Source organism: Poromitra crassiceps, assembly GCF_964638095.1.
Source record: "Poromitra crassiceps genome assembly, contig: HAP1_SCAFFOLD_97, whole genome shotgun sequence".
Classification (NCBI taxonomy): Eukaryota; Metazoa; Chordata; class Actinopteri; order Beryciformes; family Melamphaidae; genus Poromitra; species Poromitra crassiceps.
Genome location: NW_028152241.1, coordinates 640,348 through 667,561, shown reverse-complemented (window position 1 = coordinate 667,561; position 27,214 = coordinate 640,348). Strand labels below are relative to the sequence as shown.

The 27,214-nt window shown below is 43.7% G+C and overlaps 1 protein-coding gene across 1 annotated transcript in view; it reads right to left on the bottom strand.

Moving 5' to 3' along the window:
• Positions 1-12,845, bottom strand: part of LOC310800837 (kelch-like protein 9) — a gene marked incomplete at both ends in the record, with an annotated part of 60,990 nt that extends 48,145 nt beyond the window's left edge. The window contains 5 exons of the mRNA XM_083664741.1: positions 1,076-1,151; positions 3,359-3,555; positions 6,344-6,476; positions 7,083-7,216; positions 12,833-12,845. Coding sequence (XP_083520867.1) covers positions 1,076-1,151; positions 3,359-3,555; positions 6,344-6,476; positions 7,083-7,216; positions 12,833-12,845 — 553 coding nt within the window. The remainder of the gene's footprint in view (positions 1-1,075; positions 1,152-3,358; positions 3,556-6,343; positions 6,477-7,082; positions 7,217-12,832) is intronic.
• Between the last annotated feature and the right edge of the window lie 14,369 nt (positions 12,846-27,214).

Sequence of the window (27,214 nt, the reverse complement as noted above, 5' to 3'; positions counted from 1 at the left end):
TTACATCATCCTGCACCAATTATCCTGCCTACAAGTCTATTGGGATATCATGGGTTAATCCTTATTGGGATATCATGGGTTAATCCTTATTGGGATATCATGGGTTAATCCTTATTGGGATATCATGGGTTAATCCTTATTGGGATATCATGGGTTAATCCTTATTGGGATGTCATGGGTTAATCCTTATTGGGATATCATGGGTTACTCCTTATTGGGATATCATGGGTTAATCCTTATTGGGATATCATGGGTTAATCCTTATTGGGATGTCATGGGTTAATCCTGCCTGTCTCCTTATACTGCATCCCTATTGGCACTTGACTACATACACTAAGCTTGTGGAGGGACACAATTATCACAGTGACCTCGAGTAACCCAACAGAACACACACACACACACACACACACACACACACACACACACACACACACACACACACACACACACACACACACACACTTCTATGAAGGAATGTTATCACACAGTCTCCTGCTTGGTGCAGAAGGATGACATATGAGGGAGTGATAGTCTATTGGTTGCCAGTGTATACCATGTAGGGCCATGAAAGTTTGTGATTGGCTCAAACTAGAAAGGGGTAGGGAAACCAGCCCATCAGATGTGAATAAAAGGAGCCAGCCACATACCACATGCATGCGTGCTGAGGTCTCACTAGCTAGCGAAGGATGCCACAGTCTGCTGATTGGTGCAGGAGGATGACATATGAGGAAGTGCTATGACATCCCAATAGGATGATGACTGCTTATCTGCCCTTGACTGCATTGTGTGAGCAGAGAGCAACCCGTACAACTACGATGCAGGACCCTGATTGGCTCATGCACTTCTGGAAATCACTGGGGGCGGGCTGAAGGCATCACATGATCAGGATGGTTTCCGAGGCTACCCAATATTGGGTTGAGGAAAAACATATTCCTTGTCTAGCTGAAAGGGTTGAAATAACTCTGGTGCAGAGTATCCATGCTGATTACACGTATCACATCATCTGTTTAAATATAGATGTAATAAAATGCATTATTTAGTTATGCCGTTCCCAGATTAGTTTCACCTTACTCACCTATGGTCACCTGGACATCCTCCAGAAGAAGGTCTGCAGCAATGCGCTCCACCTCCACACAGTTCTCAACAGTGATCTGCATCACAGAAGAGAAAGTGGAGGGATGCATTAGTGTCATTAAAAAAATCATCCGCTTTTCTCTGTGTGTCTATTTTGTTCCTGTATTACCATTTACATGCATGACTCACTCACTCACTCACTCACTCACTCACTCACTCACTCAATGTTTTGTGGTAAACTATAGTTTGATTACAGTCTGCATTACATTGTAATATATTATGTTTTTTCTGACTTTTCCGAGTTTCGCTGACAGTGGAGGAGGATCCGAGGGGAGGGGAGGGGCAATGGGGGAGGAGGAGGTCAGTCAGATAAGGGGGGGGGGGGGGGGGGGGGCAGGCTGTGGAGGGCTTTGAAGGTGAGGAGGAGTCATTTGAAGTTGATGCGTTCTTTGACGGGGAGCCAGTGGAGAGAGTGGTGGACAGGAGTGATGTGATCGCGGGTATGAGTGAGCAGGCGGGCAGCTGAGTTCTGAACCATCTGGAGTCTATGGAGGGAGCGGGAGGTGATGCCGGTGAGGAGGGAGTTGCAATAGTCCAGATGGGAGGAGATGAAGGTGTGGATGATGGATTCAGCAGCAGGGGGGGAGAGACAGTTTCTGATTTGAGCAATGTTGTGGAGATGGAAGTAAGAGGTCTTGATGATGGAGCTGACATGGAGATCGAAGGAGAGGGTGGGCTCCAGGATGAAGCCAAGGTTGCGAGCCAGGGGGGAGGGGGGTGATGGTTGAATCATCGATGGTGAGTGTGATGGGTCCAGTTTTGCTTAGTGTGGATTTGGTGCCAATGAGATGAAGTTCCGTTTCGTCACTGTTAAAGGAGAATTTCGTTTTTTTTTTAACCTGCAGCCCTCTCCTCACATTAATTATGATCTGACGACTCACCCAGTGCTCTCTGCAGCGTTTTTGTCTGTCCTAGGCGTTGTTTTGAGATCAATAGCGTCCAAGCCAGGAAAGTCAGGAAAGTCCCGCGAGACTTTCCTGACGTGTGTCTCACTGACCCAACAGGCAAAAATGGGATGCCTGTAACTAGTGAAAAGAGCCCGGGGGAGAAATGCAGTCTGATCGTTCCTTAGGGAACAGTTTATGATGATATGCGTCGAAAACGGGAATAAAACTGTCTATTTAAATGGAGGAAAAGCATGCTGCCACTTGTCCCCCACGGAGCTCCATTCTAGGACTGGCTTGGACGCTATTGAGCTCAAAACAATGCCTAGGACGGACAAAAACGCTGCGGAGAGCACTGGGTGAGTCGTCAGATCATAATTAATGTGAGGAGAGGGCTGCAGGTTAAAAAAAACGAAATTCTCCTTTAAGTTTGAGGAAGTTGTGGGTCGGCCAGATTTTTATTGCAGATATGCAGGTTTCGATGTGGGTGAGGAGTGGGTTCTGAATGGACTTTGTGCTGATGTAGATCTGGGTATCGTCGGCGTAGCAATGGAAGTCCAGGTTGAATTTGTGGATGATGCACATTTTCTGTATATTTGTATTCTAGTTTAGCTAGTTTTGTAAGTACACAACATTATTTCAGTTAGTGCTCTTTTTTTCTAAAGTCTAGCTTTTTTTTCTTTTTTTTTGGTTATCACACTTAGTTTAAATGTTTAGTGAACTAACAGGATTCTGGGGTAAAGTATTTGACTGGTACTCTAAGGCCTACAAAATAACCCTGCAGCCAGAGGCGGAACTCGCCATCTTCAGCTGCTCGGAGTCCTCTCTGAACTTCCCTACAGCTGTGCAACAATCTCTCACACTGGGGACAACTGTCGCCAAAAGACTCATCCTGAAGGAATGGAAGTCCTCCTCTTCACCTTCTTTTCAAGTATGGTTGATGGACATGGTATCTGTTATACAGATGGAGAGACTCAGGTTCTTGAGAACCAACTCGCTTAGAAAGTTCTTAACTATTTGGGACCCGTTTCTGGGCTACTTTGACGAGGTTAAAAATGATTAGTGAGCGGTGACTAAGGTTGGGGGTGATGGACAGCTTGCCCGGTCTGTTTCATGTGGACGCCTTTGGTGGGGTCCTATGCGTAATATCTCTCATAAGCACATAAGCATCTTTTGTAGCTGGTAGCACCACGTTAATGATGCCAAATGTCATTGATGTATGTATTTTATTTTATTTTCCTGTGTCTGAGCCTGTTTGTCTTGTTCGTTTATTGTTCTATTAAAAAATTTGAAAAAAAAATGTTTAGTGAACTAATTGAGAAGAACCTTGACCCGCTCACCCCGCTGCTCAGCAGCTGGTTACAGAAGCCCAGGACCGGATGGACCTGCAGGAAGTTGGCAGCCTCCAAAGTGTCCTGCAGGTTGGCCATGTTGAGGCTGACTCTGGACGTGTAGATGAAGTCTATGATGTTCTTCAAACCTGTCTTAGTGATGCCGTGCAGCTTGATCTCTGTCATCTCCTGCTCCCTCATGCCCCCTGAGTGTAAGAACACAAGTGGAAAGAGACAAAGACTGAAGGTTTAGCATTCTTTCAGGACACTTGTCTTCTACACAGTCAGCAAGACAAAAAGCCAACAAGTTCAAATATATAGCTTGCAATTTCGTTAGGCAGGGTAATACTGATTATGTATGAAGTGTAAACGTTTTCTGTGAAGTTGGAACCCAGGAAGGGAGGAAGTTTAATGCAGAACTAAGTCAAATGGCCAATATGTAGTTGTCTCGAAATAACTTCCTTGTTTCTTCTATCTGAGTGAAAGTAAAAGAAGCGGCACTGAACACACTGGTATCTTACAACAACCTTCTCCATTGAATCATTGCATTCAAAACAAACCACAAAGAAGAGAGTATACGCATTTTCACCATCTGTTGTTTACATCTTGGGGCCCTAATTTAGACGATCTACAGCGCAAGTTCTATTGATTTATTTGTTCTTTATTTATACAGGGGGAGTGTCACTGAGAGCAATCCTCTCTTTTTCAGGAGCGCCCTGTTCACATTCACACACACATTCACACCTGGAAGCTGACCAGTACAACCACAGTCTGATCTGCTGCCCACTGATCAGCTCCACTGGAGCGGTTGGGGTTAAGGGCCTTGCTCAAGGGCACCTCAGTGGTGGTAATGAGGGAGGGGTGCCTTTTCACCAGATTTATCCTGCCGGTCCCGGGGATTGAACCGACGACCTTCCGGTCACAAGCTCGCTTCTCTAAGGACTTCACACACCCGGTTTAGGTTGATTATATAACCAGTTGCTTCATGTCTTTGCAAATTTGGATTCTGATGAAGACACAGTAGTGTCAAAACGTTAGTCACCTGTTTGCACTAATAAAAGCTCCAAATCTATCAGTGTGCTCCAGTCCCTCCTTTGTTTCCTGACCTTGGTACGAGCTCTGTCAAAGCTGAGTTAGTTGCATGAATCTATTATATGAGTGCCTGTTGACATACAGGCCCCTATTGTTGCATCGACCTAGTTTCTACGCCGAGCGCCTGGTGCAGTGGGCGTGGACCAGCGCACTTGATATCTTGGTCTTGGCGCTAGACGCAGCCTAAAGCATTACAACCACGCCTTTTAAGCGTAAAATTATGCACCGTCATGCTCATTGGATAAGTGCAATAAACGAATCGCACGCTTGCCTTTTAAGCTCCAATTCCAGTTGTCCAGCAAAACCAGACAGAAGCCAAGCGCTCTGCCCACCCCCCCCCTCCCTTCATCCAGTCTGTCTGTCTCCATATAGGCTATTATTCCATATTATTATGCTTCTCAAACCAATCTAACTGCAGTTTAAATACTGCAAGCATGTAAATACGCTACACTATAGCAAGATCAAAGTGAAAAGAATGTTCTAAAGGCATCAGCTAGAAAAATATAGCCTATCCCTATATGATGAGATTAATTTTATATTGGTGAAAGTTTGTCCAGAACTATATCGTTTTCTCTCCCCTGCTGCAGGTAGAATGATGCACATAAATATACCCTACATTATGTAAAGTCATTGCATAAATGTGTTTTTATTGTAAAACTAAATTTGAAGTAGGGCCAAGTTATTGGAGCGGACATCACAGTATAGCAGATGCACGTTCCGCTGTCACTTATCTAAATCACATTAAATCGACAAGGGATATATATAGGCCCAGGAGGACATATATGTTTCACTTAGGGTGGTGTTTTAATTTCGATGTTTTATTTGGTCCAATATTGAAATGTTCTACAATTGCAGGCTGTGTTACCATTACACATTATTTTAGATCGACCTTTTATATCTATTTCGCCTCATTTGGTTGCTATTTAGTAGCGAAATGGAGTACCCAATTGCATGCTGGGACATTCACAGGCAGTGAACTTACAACTGCTATTTCCTATAGGACGTGTGTTGTGTCCGTCTGAGCGAGGGAGTCAGAGAGAGACAGTCGGTATTGTGCCTGTCAGACTGAGGAGAGAGGGAGAGAGTGACACAGAGAAGGGTGACAGAGGAGAGAGCCAGAGGGGAGGGAGAGAGCCAGAGGGGAGCGCTCCGCGCAACTGGCGCACTCTGAATAGGCCTGGTTTTCAAAAGCGCAAAGCGCTAAATTTACGCCAGGTGGGAAGATAGCAGTACGCCGAGATTTAAGGCCGACACGCCCACTCTGGCCCATTCTGGGACTGCGCCACGCCCATTCGGCCTAAAGCGCATTTGGCAGCGTAAAGCCATATTGATATCGTCCCAAAACAGGCGCAAGGCACGTTTTTTTTGCGTTTAAGGCCCGTTTTAGCGCCGAAGGCCTGTGGGAGAATAGGGCCCACAGTATGTGTCATAACTCTAAGGCCATGTTCACATTACAGGCAAATCCGATTTGCTGCTGAAGTCATTAATCATCGTTATCTTGATTGGTTTCCCAAATCTGATTTGGGAAACAATGTTTCTGGCAGTGTTTGCATGTCTGCTCTCTGCTCTTCAAGTCCCCGCCCCCTGCAAAAGACACTCTCAAATCTGATTTGGGTGATCAGCGCGTCCGTCCACACTGAAGTCACATCAGTCGAAAGCAGATTGGAAACTACCTCCATATGTGGTTTGGGACAAGTGACACAAATCAGACTTGGAGCGTCTCATAAAACCAATCTGGATAGAATAATGAATAGGTCACTAAAGTTCACAAATCAGATTTGGCCTCCTAGTCTGAACATGGCCTAAGCTCACACTTGTGCCGGGTCAGGGTTTGAGATGGTTTATTTCACCATGAGTTGAAGGTAAAAGTCCACCTCAACCTACAGAGAGAGGGTCACTCACCAATGAACATGGCCTTGAAGTAGTCACTGGCTGAAGCCATGATGACCCTGTGGACGGGGAAGGTGTCGGCACTGTCCCCAGGAAGCAGGAGGACGTCACACAGAGTCTCGTCTCCCCGGAAAATCTCAAAGCCCTTTGCAAAAAATCAACAGTATTTGGTGTTAATAGTTTGGCGTCAGCAGCAAGGCTACACTAAGATGTTGTTACATGTAGCATTTTAACATCAATAAATCATTACCATATTACTCTTCAAGCATTGCTGAGGAGATTGTCAGCCTCTACCAGATTCCACTATGCATTTGACACTAATAGAGTGAGGAATGAGTCCTAAAACCTGGAAGTTGGCATTGCATGGTTCTCTCGTCTCGAAGTCAATGGGATTTTTCTATGGGGATTTTGGTTAGATTCCTGACATAAGATCTGTGGTTAACAGACGTTTATGAAACTGATACCTTTGTGTTCAGCAAGACAATCTTCACAAATGAACACACATTTTTATGATTTTGCATTTTCTGGCGATCACGATTTTTGGCAATTGCAAAAACCTGTACTCTATTGCCACCTGGTGGATCTGGAGGGAAATCTGCTGGATCGCTTCACAAAGAGAAATTTTTGACTGATGATCGATGCTACTTTTATTTTTGTGCCTCAAAATGAGCTCATAAGCAATCAATGATCAATTGATATCTCAAATGATTCAGACAATAAATCCAGCAGAGCTTTCACTGTGCTGCTGTACCTGCAAGAGAGCTGCTCCATGTTCACTGGTGCTGAACACCCTAGACAGAGGCGGGAGGTGGAGCCTTGGCTTCTGAGCCCCATCTGGACATTTAGGGGGCGGTTCCACAGGTGGAGGGGCTCGAGGCTTTGAGACTGGAGATGGAACTGGAGCTGGAGGAAAGGAAATGTGTAAAAAAAAAAAATACTAACTAAACTTTACCACTATTCCTTCAGAAGTTGTAGTTGTCATAGACTGTGTTGCATAGTTGATTGCTCTATTGTTGACCAAAATGTGTTATTGTAAGTCGCATTGGATAAAAGCGTCTGCCAAATGACGTAATGTAATGTAATGGAAATACCGATGGAGGATAGTTTTTGCTGTCAGATGGGAGATACTCTATTCTTTTATCTTTTTTGTGATGCTTTTAATTATTACTTCAGCAGGGTGGATGAAGGATTATCTACCTAATCCACACATGGACAAAATACGACGCGAGGGCCGGAACCGGCCCGTGGACCATCTCAATCCGGCCCTCAATATCCTCAAAGGAAACCCAAAAAAGGCAGCATTATGTTAATAAATCTTTGTAACCTAAGAATATACCAGATTGACACTGAACGCATTTCAGTACTATGCATTTCATGTTTCAATTCTATTGAAATGTGTGGCGCTTCGCTTACTTTATCTAACTCATTATGGCCCTCTGGACTTTACTTTTTTTGCCCATCCCTGACCTAATCCCTATGGCACTGTCACTATCACCCTGCTAGTAATAATCTCATCTATTCTAGCCTACTACTCATTCCATCCATTAGTACTTTGGACTCGATGTCATCGTCTTTTGTCAGCTCTTCATGTGTAAAATATTGCATTGTAAAAAGTGAAAGGTGCAGAGAGTGGAAACCTTGTTGAGCGAGTCTCAGCTTGCCTGGCTTGCTGTCATCTCCCCTTCCCCTGGAAACCAGGAAGCAATGGCATAGTTTAAGAGAATGGCCTCTGCTTTACTGTGCCATCTTGCATCCCCACTGCGTTACTGTAACAATAAGTCCAAGCTGATGAACTCCGTTAGTTTGAGACAAACTGAGATGAGCAACAACAGGAAAAAATCAATCCACAAGCTGTTAATGCTATTTAACCCATTGATACCTGATGCAGCATTTGCATGTATATCCCTCATTTGTGTGTGTATCCCTTTAAGACCGTGAACCGCGTCACGCGGTTCGCGGTCTTAAAGGGATACACACACAAATGCTGCATCAGGTATCAATGGGTTAAATGTCTCCATGGACAGTCATGGGGAATGCACCAGTCATGGGGCAAATGCACCCCTTTGCTGCCTTGTCGAAAAATGCCAATTTATCTGAAATACATCAGATCGACAATTAGGCCCCGCCCCTTTTAGGGCGAAAACACTTGCCTCTCCCCATTGACTTCGATGTAAAATAGCACTACCCAAAATAATTATAGAAAAATAACGGAATCAATCTTGTTTATTAATGACCCCAAAATACCATGACATGACAATCATTTACAACTCGCCTGGCCGTAGAATGGACAAAATACATTGGAAATATTACTTTGACCAATCTAAAATCACACCTAAACCTAACCTCTCCCAACCCCCACGCCTAAACCTAACGTCGGCATTGCGGGCTGTCGCCACTGTGGGTGGTCGGCATAGCGGGTGAACCCCGACACGGTGAGTAGGTCAGAGACGGGTCATGAGTTACATGATTTTAGATGGGTCAAAGCAATATTTCGTGGGTCGTGGGTACCTGCAGAACCCATTTTCATTTTTCTTAAGATGAGAGGTCAAGGGACCCCTTTGAAAATGTTTTTCCCTCGCCAGAATTTAGCCTAACTTTGGAGCGTTGTTTAGCCCCCTTCCCAACAAGCTAGGATGACCTGGTTGGTACCAATGTATGCTTAGGTCATCACTTTCATATGATAGCAGGAACTTCACTCTGGCTTTAAAACTGAGCCCGCTACAGTCATTTGATTTCCCCGTGAAAATCTGGAGTGTTTTTTATGGGAAAACTCTTGTAATGTAACATTCTTGAAATCTGAAGAATCAGCAATGAAACAATGAATCCCAAACCACCTTACCCCATCTGAAAGGCCTCTCAGGGATGTGGACTGTTGTTACTCTGTGAAGATTTCCTAAATGCAGACAAGAATATGTTTTCTTTATAGCAAAAATAGACTGTGGACGCACCAGATGGTTTGTTATGTGGCCTTGTGACCCATTATGACTGTATCGTATTATCAGACCCACAAATAGACCCCCTCTGCTGCACATCATCTGGTTATCTTGATCTTATCTTGCTTTGACATGGCACCTATAGCTGTACAGTCTTATATCTTAATGCCCTGATGTTAGTGATTTAGATTCCCTGATGACAGTCTGATAGACTGGAAGGTTAAACAATAAATCTGCAGTAACTCTCATCACTCACTGCTAATGTTCTACTACTTTTAGGACTGAACTCTGTGAAGTCTTCAACATGCTGCTTCTATGTGTTTAGAAGGATATGAGATTAAAGACTTGCATGACACTCAAAGGAACCTGCAAAGTAATGTAAGACCACATCATCTTGCATCTTAGCATTATATACACTTTCATAACATACAGCAGTAGCTACAATCAATGGATTATTTGTTGTAATTTAAAAAGAGAGATAGGAGCGGGCATTTAACTTGGCACATATGAATTGGTTTAGAAGGGAATGCGTATGTGCTAACTAATGGAGGGTATGCCACCAATCTTCAACTCATCTCTTGCATATGTCTTGCATATAGGGTGACCAGGTGTCCCGCTTTATCCGGGACTCCACAGTATTTTTACCCCTTGTCCTGCGTCCCACATATTGAGACAATGTCCGGCATTTTGATTGGCTCTAGTTTTCAAAAGTCAAACCACTGCTGGACTGATGCTTTTCTAGAATCTGGCGTTTATCCAATAACTGGGAAGAAAGCAGGAAAGGCTGCCATCACGGGCCTGTGTGTATGATGTCAATCAACCTGCGGTACACATAATAAGATATTGAAGCTAAAATATGAACTTATAACTGCATCCTGGGTGGTCAAATAAACACTCTCCTTTTAAAGCAGAAGTCGAGAGGAATAGCAACAAAAGTCAATGGGGTAAACCCAAAGAGGATCCTGGAGCACTCGAATCACTGGAAAAAATATTTTAATAAAAAAAGTGCAAAGACAAACGTTTCAATGCTCACAGTGTCTTCATCAGAGTCAAACATAGTCATGTTATGATTTCAGATTGGAAGAAATAACTTCTGCCATTAAAGCATTCCCATCAGGCAAAGCAACTGGGCCGGATGGATTCAGTGTTGAATTTTACAAGAAATTTTGCGACATGACATCTAGCTCTAAGGCCATGTTCACATTACAGGCAAATCAGATTTGCTGATAAAGTCATTAATCATCATTATCTTGATTGGTTTCCCAAATCTGATTTGGGAGTGTGTCCGCACTCCCACAAATCTGATTTGGGCAAGTGTTCAAGTCGGATCTGTGTGTCCAGACCTATGTGGTTTGGGACAAGTGATCCAAATCAGACTTGGAGCGTCCAGACTCATAAAACCAATCTGGATAGAATCATTAAGAGGTCATTAAAGTTCACAAATCAGATTTGGTCTCCTAGTCTGAACATGGCCTAAGAAGGACGAAGCCAACATCTCCCTCATTTAAAAAAAAGGGGGAGGGAGGAAGTAGATTTTGACCATTTTGACAGAAAAGTAATCACTCAAATGCTGGTCACCCGGCTAAATAAACATTTATCATCCATCATTCATCCTGACCAGACGGTTCATCCCGAATAGGTTCTCTTTCTCCAATGTCAGATGTCTCCTCAACACCATCTACACAGATCACAGTAAGACCATCAATGCAGTGATTTGATCATTTGACGCACAGAAGGCGATTGATCAGGTTGAGTGGCCTCATATGTTCGAGTCACTGCACAGATTCCGGTTTGGCGATTCATTTATATCCTGGATAAAGCTCATGCTAGTCCAACATGTTCAGTTATAACCAATGGTGATAAGTCAAGCAGGTTTCCATTACTTCGCTCGGTTCAGCAGGGATGCCCTCTCTCGCCGGCCCTCTTTGCCGTTGCGCTCGAACCCCTTGCCCTAAAAATACGTAGTCAACCGAGCCTTGCAGGGCTGAAGGTCGGAGGTATTGAGATGAAACATCAGTTCGTACGCCGACAATGTAATATTATATCTACATAATTCCAAAAAATCGACCCCCCCCTCCCCTCCTAGCACACCTCTTTCGGTAAGCTTTCCGGATACACAATTAACTGGAAAAAGAGTGACTTTATGCCTCTCACTGATGTCGTCACCCCTGGTTTCCTCGAAAATCTCCCATTCAAACTAGCAAAGGACCGCCTCACCTATCTTGGCATGACCATATATTTATTTAGGTATTTATATTTACCTAATATTTAAGTTGAACTTTGCGAATTTTGTTTCAAGACTCAAACAGTGTATAGAAAACTGGAAAATCCTGCCCCTCTCCATGATTGGCCGTATAAACTCAGCTAAGATGGTTTCTCTTCCCAGTTTCCTTTATCTTTGTCAAAATCTTCCCATCTCTCTCACATCAGCTTTGTTTAAAGAACTAGACTAAACTGTAATTCTCTGCTACATCTGGCATGATAAGAACCATAGACAACAGTAGATAGAGAACAGTAAAACAGTAACTTATTGTTTGGTACACTTACAGGTGCATGACATGTACCCGAATGTAAACCAGGAGCAGAGTGAAGCCTGGTCCTACCTGGAAGAGATCCTGTTCAGCAGATTGTATCTGAGGGCTTCCCCCGGCCTGCTCACCTAAGCAGCCAGACCGCGGAGTAAACGACGTCTGCTGCAGTACACCAGCTGGGAGGAGAGTCACAGCGTCTGGGTGAGCATCACCGTTTCACTGCCTTAACCAAGACCTCAGCCACTTCCTGTCTTCTGTGTCATTTCCTATATATGTCTTGTCTGTTTCTCATTACTGGTTAGTCACCCTGATGAAGGCCTGTGTGCCAGAATGCATAGGTGCATATTTCGAAGCTTTGCTATGCATAAAAATAAAACAAGGACTGGACTTTGTATAAATTTAAAATAATAAAATAAACTGTCAAGGAAACAGTCCTGTTGTCTTCAAAGTGACAAGACAGGAAGGAGACTGGCACCTACGTAGGCTATAGATTTAAGATAGTGACACGTGACACTTCAAATATACAAAAATACAAAATACAATATGAGAAATGCTTTTACAGAAAGCAGCCCAACAGTAATTCTTCATTTAGCCCTTTTGGGTGTTCTGACTGGAGCGTGTGGATCCAAAACGCCTCTCTTTGTAATAAGGCTCGGTCCCTATCGCCACCTCTTGCTGAAACGCGTACGTTGTTGTTTGAAACAGGAATAAAACCCTCAAAAGGACATTTTTGAGTGCTGGCTCTGTAACATCCTCATTCAGCGAAGCTAGAATGGTATGTGCTATACAGGACACCGTAGTTTGGTGTCAAGTCCCGCGAGAGCAATGTGACTTGGAGTGACTTCAAGATGGCTGAATAAAACAACAGTACTACGTACAGCGTGTGGACATCATTTATTAAATGATAGTTTACAGTGTGCCAGAGGGCGAATACAACATGGTGTCAGAGTAGAGGTTAAAAAAAATACCCACCGACAGACGGAAATATGGACGCATACGGCGTACCTGCGCCCAGAATGGACTGAGATTCCCCGAACCTGCCGGAGGCATGGCGGCGTTTCCAGCAGCATGCAGAGCTAATGTTCACGGGCCCCCTGCGTGAAAAGCGCGAGCAGGATAAATGCAGCTATCTTCTTTTGTGGATCGGGGAGAAGGGACGTGATGTATACAACACTTGGACGCTCTCAGAGGATGACGCCAAGAAGCTGAAGACATACTACGATAAGTACACAGCGTATCTCACGCCCAAGTCTAACCCAATATATGCCAGATACCGTTTCCATGAGAAAATGCAAGGCAATGGGGAGGCATTTGAACACTTTGTAACAGAACTGAAACTGTTAGTAAAGGACTGTGGCTATCCCAATAGCGACGAGATGGTCAGAGATCGCATTGTGTTTGCCACAAATTCCCCCCGTGTGCGTGAGAAGCTACTCAGCCAAGGTGCAGACCTAACACTGGACAAAGCGATAGATATAGCTCGCTCACATGAGCTAGCACAGGTGCAGCTGAAAGAAATGGTCGGGAGCAGAGACCATAACAGTCATGACACTGTGCATGCAATAAATAAAAGACCAAGAGAAAAATGGCAAAACAGCAGCAAGCAAGCAAGACCAAGAGAGTCTAACTCAAAAGAATGTGGCCGATGTGGAGGCTCACATAGCCAAACAGATGTGTGCCCAGCTAAAGGAAAACAATGCATGAAATGTAAAAAATTAAATCATTTTGCAAAAGCATGCAAGTCTAGGTTCCAGGAACAGACATACAGGCCCCAAAGGAGAAATGTGCATACCGTCAGAGAGGATGACACAGAAGAACAAGAGGACCTGTACATTGATGGACTCATGACAGAAAATACTGGCAAAAGCAACGAACAAGCTTATGCAGAAATTGAAGTTGGCCCATCACAGCAGAAAGTGAAATTCAAATTAGATACCGGTGCACAGACCAATGCCCTCCCAGAGGAGATGTTTCACACTCTGTTTGGAAACACTGCTGTATCACCAGCTAAACGTAAGCTCACTGCTTATGGAGGAGAAGCACTGAGGGTACAAGGCACCTGCCAGCTGAGCTGTAAACACAAGGACAGTTCAATGTTGCTTAAGTTTTACATCGTCGACACCAAAGCTCCGCCCATCTTAGGATTCAGAGCATGTGTAGACCTGAGCTTAATCAAATTAATACTGGCAGTGACAGAAGAAAATGACAAAACAGACAATGACTCACAGAGTATCATGGCGGAATATGCAGATGTGTTCCAGGGCATCGGAGAGTTCCCAGGAGAGTGCAACTTCCGTGTTGACAAAGACGCGATACCTGTGGTGAACCCACCGCGTAGGATCCCCATCGCACTGCGAGGCCGGCTAAAGAAAGAGCTCGACAAGATGGAGGAAGGAAACATCATCTGCAAGGTCACAGAACCCACAGAATGGGTTAATGCTCTAGTGGCTGTCGAAAAGCCCAAAACAGGCCAATTAAGAATATGCCTAGACCCCAGAGACCTCAATAAAGTGATTCTAAGACCACACTACCCCCTACCAACACTGGAGGACGTCACCACAAAACTCGCCGGAGCCCGATACTTTAGCGTTCTAGACGCTAGGTCAGGCTACTGGGCCATAAAACTGAGCGCCGAATCATCACTGTTGACAACATTCAACACGCCGTTCGGCAGATACAGATTCCTCAGGCTGCCGTTCGGGATCTGCTCAGCCCAAGATGAGTTCCAGAGACGTGTAGATGAGACGTATGAAGGTCTAGAGGGAGTAGCTGCCATCGTCGATGACATCCTGGTTTTCGGAAAAACCAAACAGGAGCACGACAACAACCTCAAAGCTATGCTGAAACGCACAAGAGAGAGAGGAGTCAGGTTGAACCCTGATAAGTGTCGCATAGGCCTGACGGAGGTCAGCTATTTCGGGCACAAGCTCACAGAGAAAGGCATGAGACCGGACCCACTGAAAGTGAAGGCGGTAAAGGAGATGCAACCACCAAAGAACAAGGCCGAACTGGAAACCATACTTGGTATGATCAACTACTTGGCCAAATTCGCACCACGGCTCTCTGAGGTAAATGCACCACTGCGACACATGCTGAAACAGGACAGTGAGTTCATATGGGATGAAAACCATGAGAAAACATTCAAGCAGATGAAAGAACTCATAACAAATGATCCAGTGCTCGCCTACTATGACCCAGAGAAAGAGCTGAGGCTCCAAGTAGATGCCTCGAAAAATGGCCTCGGTGCAGTCATGCTCCAAGACGGCAAACCAATTGCCTATGCTTCCAAGTCACTCAACAGCACAGAAGAAAATTATGCTCAAATAGAGAAAGAGCTATATGCAGTGCTCTTCGGCTGCAAGCGTTTCCACGAGTACATGTATGGCCGGAGAGTGATTGTGGAATCCGACCACAAACCACTGGAAGCGATACTGCGAAAGCCACTGGCAGCAGCGCCACCACGCTTGCAAAGAATGATACTACAGCTACAAAGGTACAACATCAACATCCTGCACCGCCCCGGAAAGGACATACCGGTGGCCGACACTCTGTCACGAAAGTCAATGGAGTACCATGATGACAGCCTAAGAGAAGGCATGGAAGCACAAGTGCACACCATCATCAGCAACGTTCCAGTAAGTGACAGCAGAATGCAGGAAATCAAAGAAGCAACAGCACAAGATGCCCAGCTCTAGGGCTGGGTATCGTTCAAAATTTTTCGATATCGATACCGTTTCGATACTTGGATTTCGATACCGGTTCCTGAACGATACTTTTTTCGATACCAATTTTTAGAAAAATCCATTTTAACAAAAATAAAACAGCATTACACATTGAAATTATTTTACAAATCTTTAGTTTTCCCCCCATCTTAAGTTTTACAGCAGAAAAAAATAAAACCTACTGTATTTAACATAACTTTAAGTTCTCTAAACGTATTGCCGTCCCTACAAAAAATATTGGAAGTACTACAAAGGAAAGAAATGTAAAACAAATAAATCAGTGGAATAGTTTTCAGTGCAAAACAGAGAGTTGCAAATCAGGGTTTAATGCTCACTGATGCAACAGAACTCTATTCTTGTCCAAACTGATGAGATGGATCCACTTCATGCATGGAAGAGTTGAGCTTTGACTAGCCTATCAATATAGCCAATGGCACAAAGTGAATCCCATTTATATTCAACAAACTATCATGACATCAGCGTTTGTTAACGAGTTGCTAAAAATACATAATGGGCGATAACGTTTGCACATAACGTTAACGCTAATTAATTAAACATTAACGCTAGTGTTGCAGATCAGTGTTTAATGCTCACTGCTGCAACAGAACGGCATTCTTGTCAAATCTGACGAGACAGCTCCACTTCACGCATTCACTGACTAGCCAATCAATATAAATGAATCGCATTTACATTCAACAAACTATCATGACATCAGCGTTTGTTAACGAGTTGCTAAAAATACACAATGCCCGCTTGCGCATAACGCTACGGCGGCAATTAATTAAACGATCTGCTAGCTACAACTCACAGCCAGATGCATGGATTTGTCAGACTGAGGGATCTGATAACCGCTAACTTGCGGTAAGCTGACCCACCTCTCAATTATTTCTCTTATCTGTGGAAACCAGTCCGTGTTGTTTCTGTTTCTTTTCCTGCTTTTCATCATCTTCGCCATATGGTACTCCAGGATAGGAGTAGCTTGAGTGGCTAACTTCTTGTATACTATATCCGCACCGCACGCCTGGCTCACAGTCACAACAAACACACCGGCTAAAGTGGGCGTAACGTTTCCTGCATGCCTCTACATGACAGCCAATCACCAGCCGTATTAGAGCGCGGCGTGCAAGCATGTCGCATGCTTATAGGCTCAATGACGCTGTTTTGTTTTGGTATCGAAAATTGGTATCGATTGACAAGGGAGGCTTCGATACCCCTTAGTATCGATGTTTCCATTTCGGTGCCAAGTAAGTATCGAAACTCGATACCCAGCCCTACCCAGCTCGCTGCACTGAAAAGAATCACAAAGGCCGGCTGGCCTGAGAAAAAGAAAAAATGCCCGCCCAACATCCAGGAATACTGGAACCACAGATCTGAAATCTCAGAAATGGACGGCATCATGTTCAAAGGGGAAAAGATCATAATTCCTCAGAGACTCAGAGAAAACATGATACAACGCATACATGCCGGGCACATGGGCGTGGAGAAGAGCAAGCACAGAGCACGAGACATACTGTTCTGGCCTGGCATGGGAAAGCAAATTGAGGCAGTAGTGGAACAATGCAGCATATGCCAAGAAAGATGCAGCGCAAACCCCAAAGAGCCCCTGCTGTCATATGCCATACCTGAACGACCATGGCAAGTAGTAGGCACGGACCTGTTCACATGGAACACACAAGACTACATCGTCGTTGTGGATTACTACAGCAGATATTTTGAGATGGAGAGACTACAGAGCTGCACATCATCCACAGTCATCACCAAACTCAAACCAGCCTTCGCCCGCCACGGCATTGCAGAAACTGTCATCAGTGATAACGGGCCATGTTACAGCTCGGAGGAGTTCAGACGCTTTGCAAGGGCATGGGACTTTAAACATACCACCACAAGCCCCCGCTACCCCCAAAGCAACGGCCTTGCTGAAAAAACAGTCCAAACAGCAAAACGTATCCTCGACAAAGCTAAAGCTGAAAACAAGGACCCTTACATTGGATTGCTCGAGTACAGAAACACACCTGTGGACAACCTGAAATCACCCGCACAGCTCCTGATGAGCCGGAGACTACGCTCGATACTCCCAGTGACTGCAAAACAGCTCCAGCCACAAGTCACCTCTCAGGAAGCTGTACGTGAAAGAAGAGAGCGTTGCCAGCACCGCCAGCAGTCATACTACAACAGATCTACCAGACCCCTTCCTCACCTACCTGCGGGCACCCCCGTCCGTTTCCGACAGGAGGATGGATCCTGGAGACCTGCAACGGTAACTCATCCTGCAGAGACACAAAGGAGCTACCACATACAAACAAGAGAAGGACAGACATTCCGACGCAACCGCTGGCACCTTCGTGAAAGCAAAGAAAAGTCAGGCACAACAAATGTCCAACAGACTGAGCCACACACCAACAGCGCACAGGCCCCACAGCCTGAACCTGTGGAACATCCACAAACAAGCAGTCAGGTGGACCAACAACACACTGACTATACAACAAGAGCCGGTCGTACCATCAAGCCGAGACAAGTCCTTGATCTGTAAACTCATGTAAAAAAAAAAAAAAAAAAAGAAAAGAAAAGAAAAGAGAGAAAAAAGAAAACATGTAAAATGCACTGTAACGTTTTGTTTACTTACCTGTCATTAAGGGTTACTGTGATAAGGTTACTGCATTTTATCACATGGTAAAATACCCGCTCGACATAGTATACCTGTCAATTGTTTACATATAAACAGCCAATATTATTCTGAAGATATCCTTACTATAAGGGAGACACTGTTTACAGGATTGGCTAAGGTTAAAATATAGTGAAATGTTGATTGCTTAAAGAAATTGTTGAGTCTGTTTGTTATAGCCACAATATGTTCAAGAAGCCATATATATACATATACAGTATGCATAAAGTCCATATGATGGAAAATAGTCAGTTCTCATACAAGAAGCACTTTACTGTTATGTCCTTTTACTTTTGAAAGAAGGGAGATGTAACATCCTCATTCAGCGAAGCTAGAATGGTATGTGCTATACAGGACACCGTAGTTTGGTGTCAAGTCCCGCGAGAGCAATGTGACTTGGAGTGACTTCAAGATGGCTGAATAAAACAACAGTACTACATACAGCGTGTGGACATCATTTATTAAATGATAGTTTACAGTGTGCCAGAGGGCGAATACAACAGGCTCCTTCTCTACTGCTCTATGGAAACTCCTGTGCCTTGCACCTAAAACTTTTTTATCCAGTGAGTGTGAGTGAGTGAGTGAGTGAGTGATTTAGCTCCCCAGCTAAATCTGCTTGGAACTTGGCCAAGTACAATTGGGGAGAACATTTTGGGGAAAATCAGAAAAAGAAGAATAAAAAAAAAATATATATACCTGTTCATCTTTCTTGTCAAATTCTTAAATTTGTGTTTTTATCTCGCACAGATTGAGCTTTATTATTGTGCTTGCTGACAAGCAAGGCACAATCTTGAAATCCCACATACTTATACTTATTATTATATCTGCCAAAAAGTTTGGCGCGTAATAACTCCCACAATTTTTGCGCCACATAGACATGCCAGACCTCAAAATGACCGCCTCATTGATGACATGTATGCTATGACTTTGCTAAGGGTTTGTGAAAGCGGTTTGGCCGCAATTCGCCATTAAGCGCCATTTTTTCCCCCATTGACTTGCATGGGGTTTGGAAAAATCTTGCAGTAAATTAGGTGTAATTCAGAAACCATAACAGCTAGAGCTACGAAACTTGGTAGGGAGGTGCACTGAGGGGTCTTTTACTATCCCCGAAAAAATTGCACCAATTGACCAGATGGTGGCGCTATAACAGCCCTCCTTACCTTTTGGTCCATAACTTTTGAACCGTAGGGTTTATCATCAAAATTCTTTTTTCCCTGGATTCCTTGGGTCCTCCCGCATCTACTCAACTAGGCCACGCCCATTTGCGTCTGACTAGATTTTCCGCCATTTTGCATTTTGTCCAAAACCGTTTTTTTGCCATTTCTCCTTGAAATGTTGTCCAATCTTCACCAAACCAACGCAGACATCATGTGGGGACTGTCCTGCACAACACTGATTTGGAAGTTTTTGAAAAAAACGCACCGTTGAGATATAATCGACTTCCAAAGTTCGGTGGGTGGGGCCTATTTCACAAAGATTGTCCGATGCTAACCAAACTTGGTACAGGTGTGGAGGGATGTACTCTGAGCCTATAGGAGAAGTATTTTGTCATTTAGCCTTTAGGGGGCGCTATAGCAGCATTCAGTGCCTGTCCCTTCTAAATTGTTTTATTTTGAAGGGCGGCAGGAAGTGCGGATTCATTCTCATTATGGCCAGCCTTCCTTCTTGTATGACACTTGACACTTGATGCACGCACGCTATTGTACACACAACAGACATACCTATACTTGTATTACAAGTGCTATATCACTCATGGTCTCACTCTCATACACTTTACATATTATCTTTTGAGCAGCTGCAGCTCTTCTCTGTTAAAAAACACATGCAAAAAGTGTACTGGAAGCAGGAATCCAGTGTGATTTCACCAGATAAATATAGCTTAACAGTAACTCTGAGCAGGAGTGTTGCATGTTGGGTAGAGCAGTGTTGCATGTTGGGTAGAGAGAATGATATACACTTGTCGCCAACCATGGGAGGCCTGTCTGTTCTGTTAGCTGCTGTGTTACTGTAGCATGGAAACATGTCCAGAAAACAATGAACTGAACCCATGGGTAAGTGTCACCACTTTGTGGTTGTTCATTATATACAGCCAGCTGGGTTTGAAAACAAAATGGAAGAGATAGCCTAGTGTGAATAGCCTAGTGTGAATGGAGGCTGTTAGCCACAACAACTGTGCCTTATAGGCTAACCTCAGCCAGCCAAAACAAACACCTTGTCCCCCTGGCGTTAGGACACACTGTTCATCAATGTTTGGGACTAGTTGCAACAAGCTAATTGAGCTAATGCTAGCTAAGGCCAGCGTTTCTCAACTGGTGGGTAGCGTCGCGGGGCCGTTTCGATTGGGTCGCGGACATTGACTTTTTTTTTTTTTTTTTTTTTTCATTTGTTAAATTCAGATTATTGAAACTGGATTAGCCTGACCAGTTTTACTTGTTTTATTATTATTATTATTATTATTATTATTATTATTATTAACTTGTTTAAAAACATATAGGCATGTCATTCTAGATAAGTCTGCCTTTTATTTCATATTTCATACAGTTCAAATAAGACTTTCTGACCATGACCTGTTTGACTTGTTTAAATTTAAAAACATATAGGCCTGTAATTCAAGTCTGCCTTATTTCAATTGGTTTTTAGCCCTAGTTGCACTTCTGTTGCACTTTTTTGTTCATTTGACAGTGCATGAAGGCATTGTGTATTAAATAAATGCGCTATTTTTTGTGCAATAAATTTGAGTGGTTTAAAAAAAAATCTGAAATTTGGGTCGCGACTTCATGACAAGGAAAATAGTGGGTCCTGAGGCTACACCAGTTGAGAACCACTGCGTTAGGCGTTAGTTAGCATGCTACCCAAGCAGCTTCTCTGGCTGACTGGACACATGACAACCGATCAGCAACTCTGTAACAAAACTAAAAGGGTAACATTACTTTGGTGACCAGGGACTATTATCAGTACATTTGACTTCTTACACTAACATCATGGAAGATAGCCTACATTAGTTACTGGCTGATTAGATGCAGCCATTGATAGCTTTTCACTTGTGTGTTTGCAGCTCTGGTAAGCCTGCTAGTTTTGTAAACAGTTGTTGTCGCAACCATAAACATGAATGACACTACAAGGAATACTACTTCTCTGGAGGTTATCATGTCCTATTTTCCTTGAGACAGTTGGAGACATTTACAATACATGGTAATTATTGATGCTGTAGTTTGCAGGTAATGTAGTTTTAGATTGCAGAGATTGGGCCAACTTTACCCTTTTGTGTCTCTCTAGTAGGCTACAACCAGTCTGACTTCTACTCCAAAGTCCTTTTACTCACATAGGCACCCCCATAACTACTTAGTCCCCCTAGGTCCATGGGCAGGGACTTTGGAAGCCAGGCGGTGCATGGCGAGGACAGCAAGCACAATTACATTTTCGTTAGGAAATGTAGACATTCTAGTTGTTATTGTTCTAGCAAAGTGATTGCAAAATTGGTTCATTAGATTTTTTCTTATCTTTGAAAGAGCACACAGATTGATGGAACAATCTCACAAAAAGTGGTTTGATAAAATTGAAGTGGAAGTTGCTTCTTTATTTATCACAAGATAAATGACTGAAAGAAGGGTGAAAGGAATGGTTACGATCTTGATGTGATCTCAATAGAGTTCAACTTGGCTCCCTTTTTTTTCCTTTTTTTTATGATTTATTTATGGGATTTTTCAAGTTTACACCAACAAATCACGTACATCACAACACAACACACAGCTTCACAGTTACAACAAAACAACAATACAATACAGAAAGAAAAGTAAATAAATAAATAAATATCAAATAAAATAAACAAGAGGGGGGGGGGTACACAAAATTAAGGATAAAAAGAGGTCAGTAGAAGTAGCTTATTCAGAGGTCAGATACTGTAGCTCAGGGTCAAGACAAGATCAAGAGGGACCAGAGGTTCATCAGTCCGGGGCTGGCGGGATAATTTGGATGCCCTTTATATATTCTGAAAAAGGCTGCCATATTTTATAGTACTTGTGCAGGGAGCCTCGTAGGGTGTGCTTAATTTTCTCCAACTGCATAAAATGCAGCACGTCCCCCACCCACCGAGAATGAGTGGGAGCGTAGGGACCCTTCCAATTCATTAGATTTGAACCCCTCGCTAGAAGAGTTAGAAAAGCCACAAAGTCTAAGAAGTATTTGGGCAGAGTCCCAGCTGGCAGGACTCCAAACAGTGCCGCAATTGGAGATGGCTCAATGGGCACCGAAGTGACCTTAGACAAAGTATCAAAAACAGCTTCCCAGTAGGAAGAGAGAGAGGGACACAGCCAAAACATATGACAAAGATCTGCAGGAGCTTGCCGACATTTATCACACGTGGGAAAAATCCTCGCCAGCTTACACTTAGACCAGTGCACCCTGTTGACCACCTTACATTGCAACACCCCATGTCTGGCACATAAGGAAGAGTGGTGAACTCTGTAAAGAATCTCATCCCAGGTCTCATTATCTAATTCTTCTCCCAATTCCTGTGACCAGATTGTACATAATGCGAAGGGTTCAGGGGACTGTAGCATGGATATCTCATTATATAAACGTGTAATGACACCTTTTTGAATCGGATCTTGTTGTAAAAGCAAATCAATGGGAGAAATAGAAGGAATGGCAGGAAACCCTGAGAAATGTTTGCGGACAAAATCACGAACTTGCAGGTACCTGAAGAAGTGGGCTTTTGGAAGCTCATATATATTTACCAAATCATTAAATGAAGCAAATATGCCATCGACATATAGGTCACTAATTGTGGAGATTCCCTGACTGTGCCACAAATTGTAGGCCTTGTCCAGTACAGAGGGAGGGAAAAGCGGGTTGGCACGGACAGGGGATGACAGGGGCAGGGCCCGGGCTGAAGCCCGGGGCCCGGGACATCAAGGGGCCCAAAAAAAAAAAAAAAAAAAAAAAAAAAAAAAAAATTGGGGACCCTTGATGGTTTTTTTTGGGCCCCCTGTCCAGGGTCTTCGCAAAAAATGTTTTTTTTACTGACGCCATTCAATTTTTTTTGCAGAGTAATAACATCCACTGTGAGAGGGTGTCCACCCGCTATGCCGACCACTCGCAATGCCGACCTTAGGTTTAGGCGTGGGGGGTGGGAGAGGTTAGGTTTTGGGTTAGGGTCTGGGGGAGGTTAGGTTTAGGCGTGGGTGTGGGAGAGGTTAGGTTTTGGGTTAGGGTCTGGGGGAGGTTAGGTTTAGGCATGGGGGCTGGGAGAGGGGAGGTCGGAACAGCGAGAGGTCGGAACAACGACATGGAACCCTATGAGAGGGCTCCCGAATTTGTAATTGAAATAGTGCAATTCAAAGAATTCATCAAAAACAAAGACAATAAAAGTGTGCGGCACTTGCTTCAAATAATAAGGAAGAGGAACCTGTCATCAGTTTTTCCCAATGTGGATATTGCCTTCAGGATTTACTTAACTCTCCCTGTAACAAATGCCTCTGGAGAGCGCTCCTTTTCAAAACTTGGGCTTGTCAAGAACAGGATACGGTCTACAATGGGACAAGAAAGGCTCACCCACTTGACATTGATGTCATTGGAAAGTGACATTGTTAGAACATTGGACTTCACCACTCTAGTCAAACGCTTTGCCACGGCAAAAGTCAGGAAGAAGACATTTCAGGTACAAACAGACTTACTGCTTGATTGATTTGTGCAATAATTGTGAGAATGTGTGTGTGCACTGTAATAATAACAGCAATAATAAATACTAAGGCCATGTCCACACGGAGACGGAAGCTATCTTTTTTTTTTTCGTTTCAGAAAAGTTTTCCATAAACATGGAAACGTTTCAAGAAATGTGTGTATCCACATGAAACCACTGAAACCGCTGTAGAATAACAGAGAAAGACAATCTCGTCAATAATGGCATACAACCTCTAGGGGCGCACAGTCTATAATGTGTATCTCACTGTAGCAGCAGCTTAAACCCTTGGCTTTGCGGGGAGGTTTGCCATGTCGATGAATAAAATGATGAAACCTACAGTATACAGGCAAATGCAGAGCTGTTCAGCAGGGCTGATGGTCTCCCTGTAGCCTACAATATAGAACGTTAACTATCGGTGACATTCCTGATATCATCCACTTCCATGATCTTTAGACATGTTGCAAACACATCCCAGCGTATTGGCCGCTCCTGCACATCACAGCACAGGCTAAATGATGCAACATAAATATACATTATATAAACTCATGGCATAAATGTGTTTTTATTGGAAAAAGTCGCGTCAAGTAAGCTAAAGTCTTGTTGGAGTGGACACGAGCGGATATCACAGACATCAAAGTGCAACCGCGTGTTCCTCAAACCTCTCACTTCCCTATTCACATTGTATTTACGAGGGCTATATATAGGGCAAGAGAGTATGTTGGTTACACTCAGGGTTTAGATTTCATTTCATTTCATTTTGTCCAATATTAAAATATTCCAGAATTGCATGTTGTATTAAAAATAAATATAATTTCTATCTAACACGTTAAGCCTGATTTTGTTTGTGTTATTGTAAAAATGTAGCCACCGCTAAGCCTTCTGGGAAATATCTGATGAAGGGAGGGGAGGGGTGGATGGGAAGAGTCAGCTGTGTGGAGCCCTGAGGATGTTGTAGGCTACACGCTGTTCTCCGTGTCCACTTGTTGCTGACGGTGGTAATAGAGGAGCATTATATTTTGCTGCAAGATCCCCACTGCTGTAGCACGAACGTTACTGCCATGATTGTTATTGTTGCTGGTGGAGAGAGGTGGGGCTATGGCGTCATCGTTTCAGGAAAGATGCGTATGGGTTGTAAACACGGAAATGCAAGGGTGGCGTCTTCAGATTTAATCACTCTGGGACCCGTTTTGAAAAATTAGCGTATACGGCCAGAACGTATAGTCCCAGAACGCGGTTCCATCTGGACGAAACGGCTATATGACAAAAAACTTTAGCGGATACACCTAAAGTCGTCTCCGTGTGGACATGGCCTAAATAATAATAATAAAAGTGCTTGTTGTGACATCTCAGTGGCAATGTTTTCTTTCCAATCAGGCTGTTTATGAAAGAACATGATGGCTAAACCTACAGTTTGTGTTTGTAAGTTAGAATGCTGACAGGAGAGCAGGTGGTGACATGAAAGTTAGTGAGAAAAGGAGAAGATACTGAATAATGACATCACAACAGTATAATCCTAATGTTGATTTAAAATGAGATATTCCTTTAAATACGGCTAAAAAAGGTTAAAAAAAAACACTCAAATTTTTTTTCGTCGGCGAAGCCCCCCCTTCCGCTTGAGGGGGGGGCCCTGCAGAGATGAATAGCCCAGGGGCCCATGAAGTGTAAAATCGGCCCTGGACAGGGGAGGGGAGGTGAGCCCATGATGACGTGCAAATTGGTGCCAGATTTTGACACTGTTCTTCACCATAATATTCTTAATAAATTTGGCTAATGGTGGCAGGGAGGGTGAGCACAAAAGAGCCGACAATGAGGCTGGAGCGCAGGAAGCAGATTCCATACAAAGCCACGCAGGAGTGGGATCCATATCATCCATATTCTGCCAATGTAGGATGGAGCGCAAATTGGCTGCCCAAAAGTACTGTTGGAAGTTAGGTAGAGCCATTCCCCCTGAGAGTTTGGGTCTCTGCAGTACTTGTTTTCGAATTCTTGGGTTCCTACCCCCCCAAATAAAATGCAAAATCCTGCCATCCAACTTACGGAAAAAAGACTTTACAATAAAAATGGGAATACATTGAAAACGGTACAAGAACCTGGGAAGCACATTCATCTTGACACAATTTATCCGCCCAGCCAAAGACAGGGGGAGAAGTGACCATCGTTGGAAGTCTTGAGTGAGACGGGCTAGTAAAGGGGCAAAATTATTTTTAAATAAATCCTTAAAACTATTAGTTACACATATTCCAAGATAGGTGAATTTTTTATGAGAAATTTTAAACGGCAATCTACTGAAATTCAGGGTCCTAGCTGAAGAGTTAACCGGCATGAGTTCGCTTTTGTTTAGATTTAACTTGTACCCAGAGATTTGACCAAAACTTCCAAGGATGGTAAGCACATGAGGGATGGATTTATCAGGGTCGGAGACATACAACAGCAGATCATCAGCATAAAGGGACACCTTTTGCTCCACTCCACCTCTCATGATACCTGCAAAACTCACTAGATCTCAGTGCTATAGCTAATACTTCCACCGCTATCGCGAACAATAAAGGAGATAATGGGCATCCCTGTCTTGTGCCCCTACAGAGGGGGAAGTAATCTGAATAGTTGTTATTGGTGCGTACACAAGCTGTTGGTAGGGTGTACAGCAACCTAATCCAAGTTATACAGTTCTCACCAAACCCAAATCCTCTCAGTGCTTCGAAAAGATAACCCCACTCCACTCTGTCAAACGCTTTTTCCGCATCTAATGACAAGACCACCTCTGGTGTTTTAGAAGAGGAGGGATTATATAGTACATTAAATAAGCGTCTGATGTTATAATAAGATGATCTGTTCTTAATGAACCCAGTTTGGTCTATGGATACAATTGAGGCGAGTATATGTTCTAATCGCCGAGCCAGCACCTTTGCCAGCAACTTAACATCGCATCCCAGTAAGGAAATGGGACGATAACTGCCACATTGAAGAGGATCCTTGTCCTTTTTAAGTATCAGGGAGATAAAAGCTTGGCGCAATGTGGCAGGCAATAGGCCAGATTCAAACGATTCACTATACATGTTGAGCAGGAGTGGGGTTAGCTTCGCGGAGAAGGCCTTATAAAACTCGACCGGAAAGCCATCCGGACCCGGGCACTTTCCGCTCTGCATAGACCTCAGGGCAAGACTAATCTCGTCAACCGTAAAAGGCTGTTCTAAGGCAGACGCCTGCTCAGAGTCAATGGTAGGAATGTTTAGTGGTTGAAAAAATGAACTGTATAACGATGGATCAGACGATTGTTCAGATGTATAAAGGGAGCTATAGAAATCCTTGAATTGGTTGTTGATTAATTCTTGGTCAATTGTTGTACCAGTTG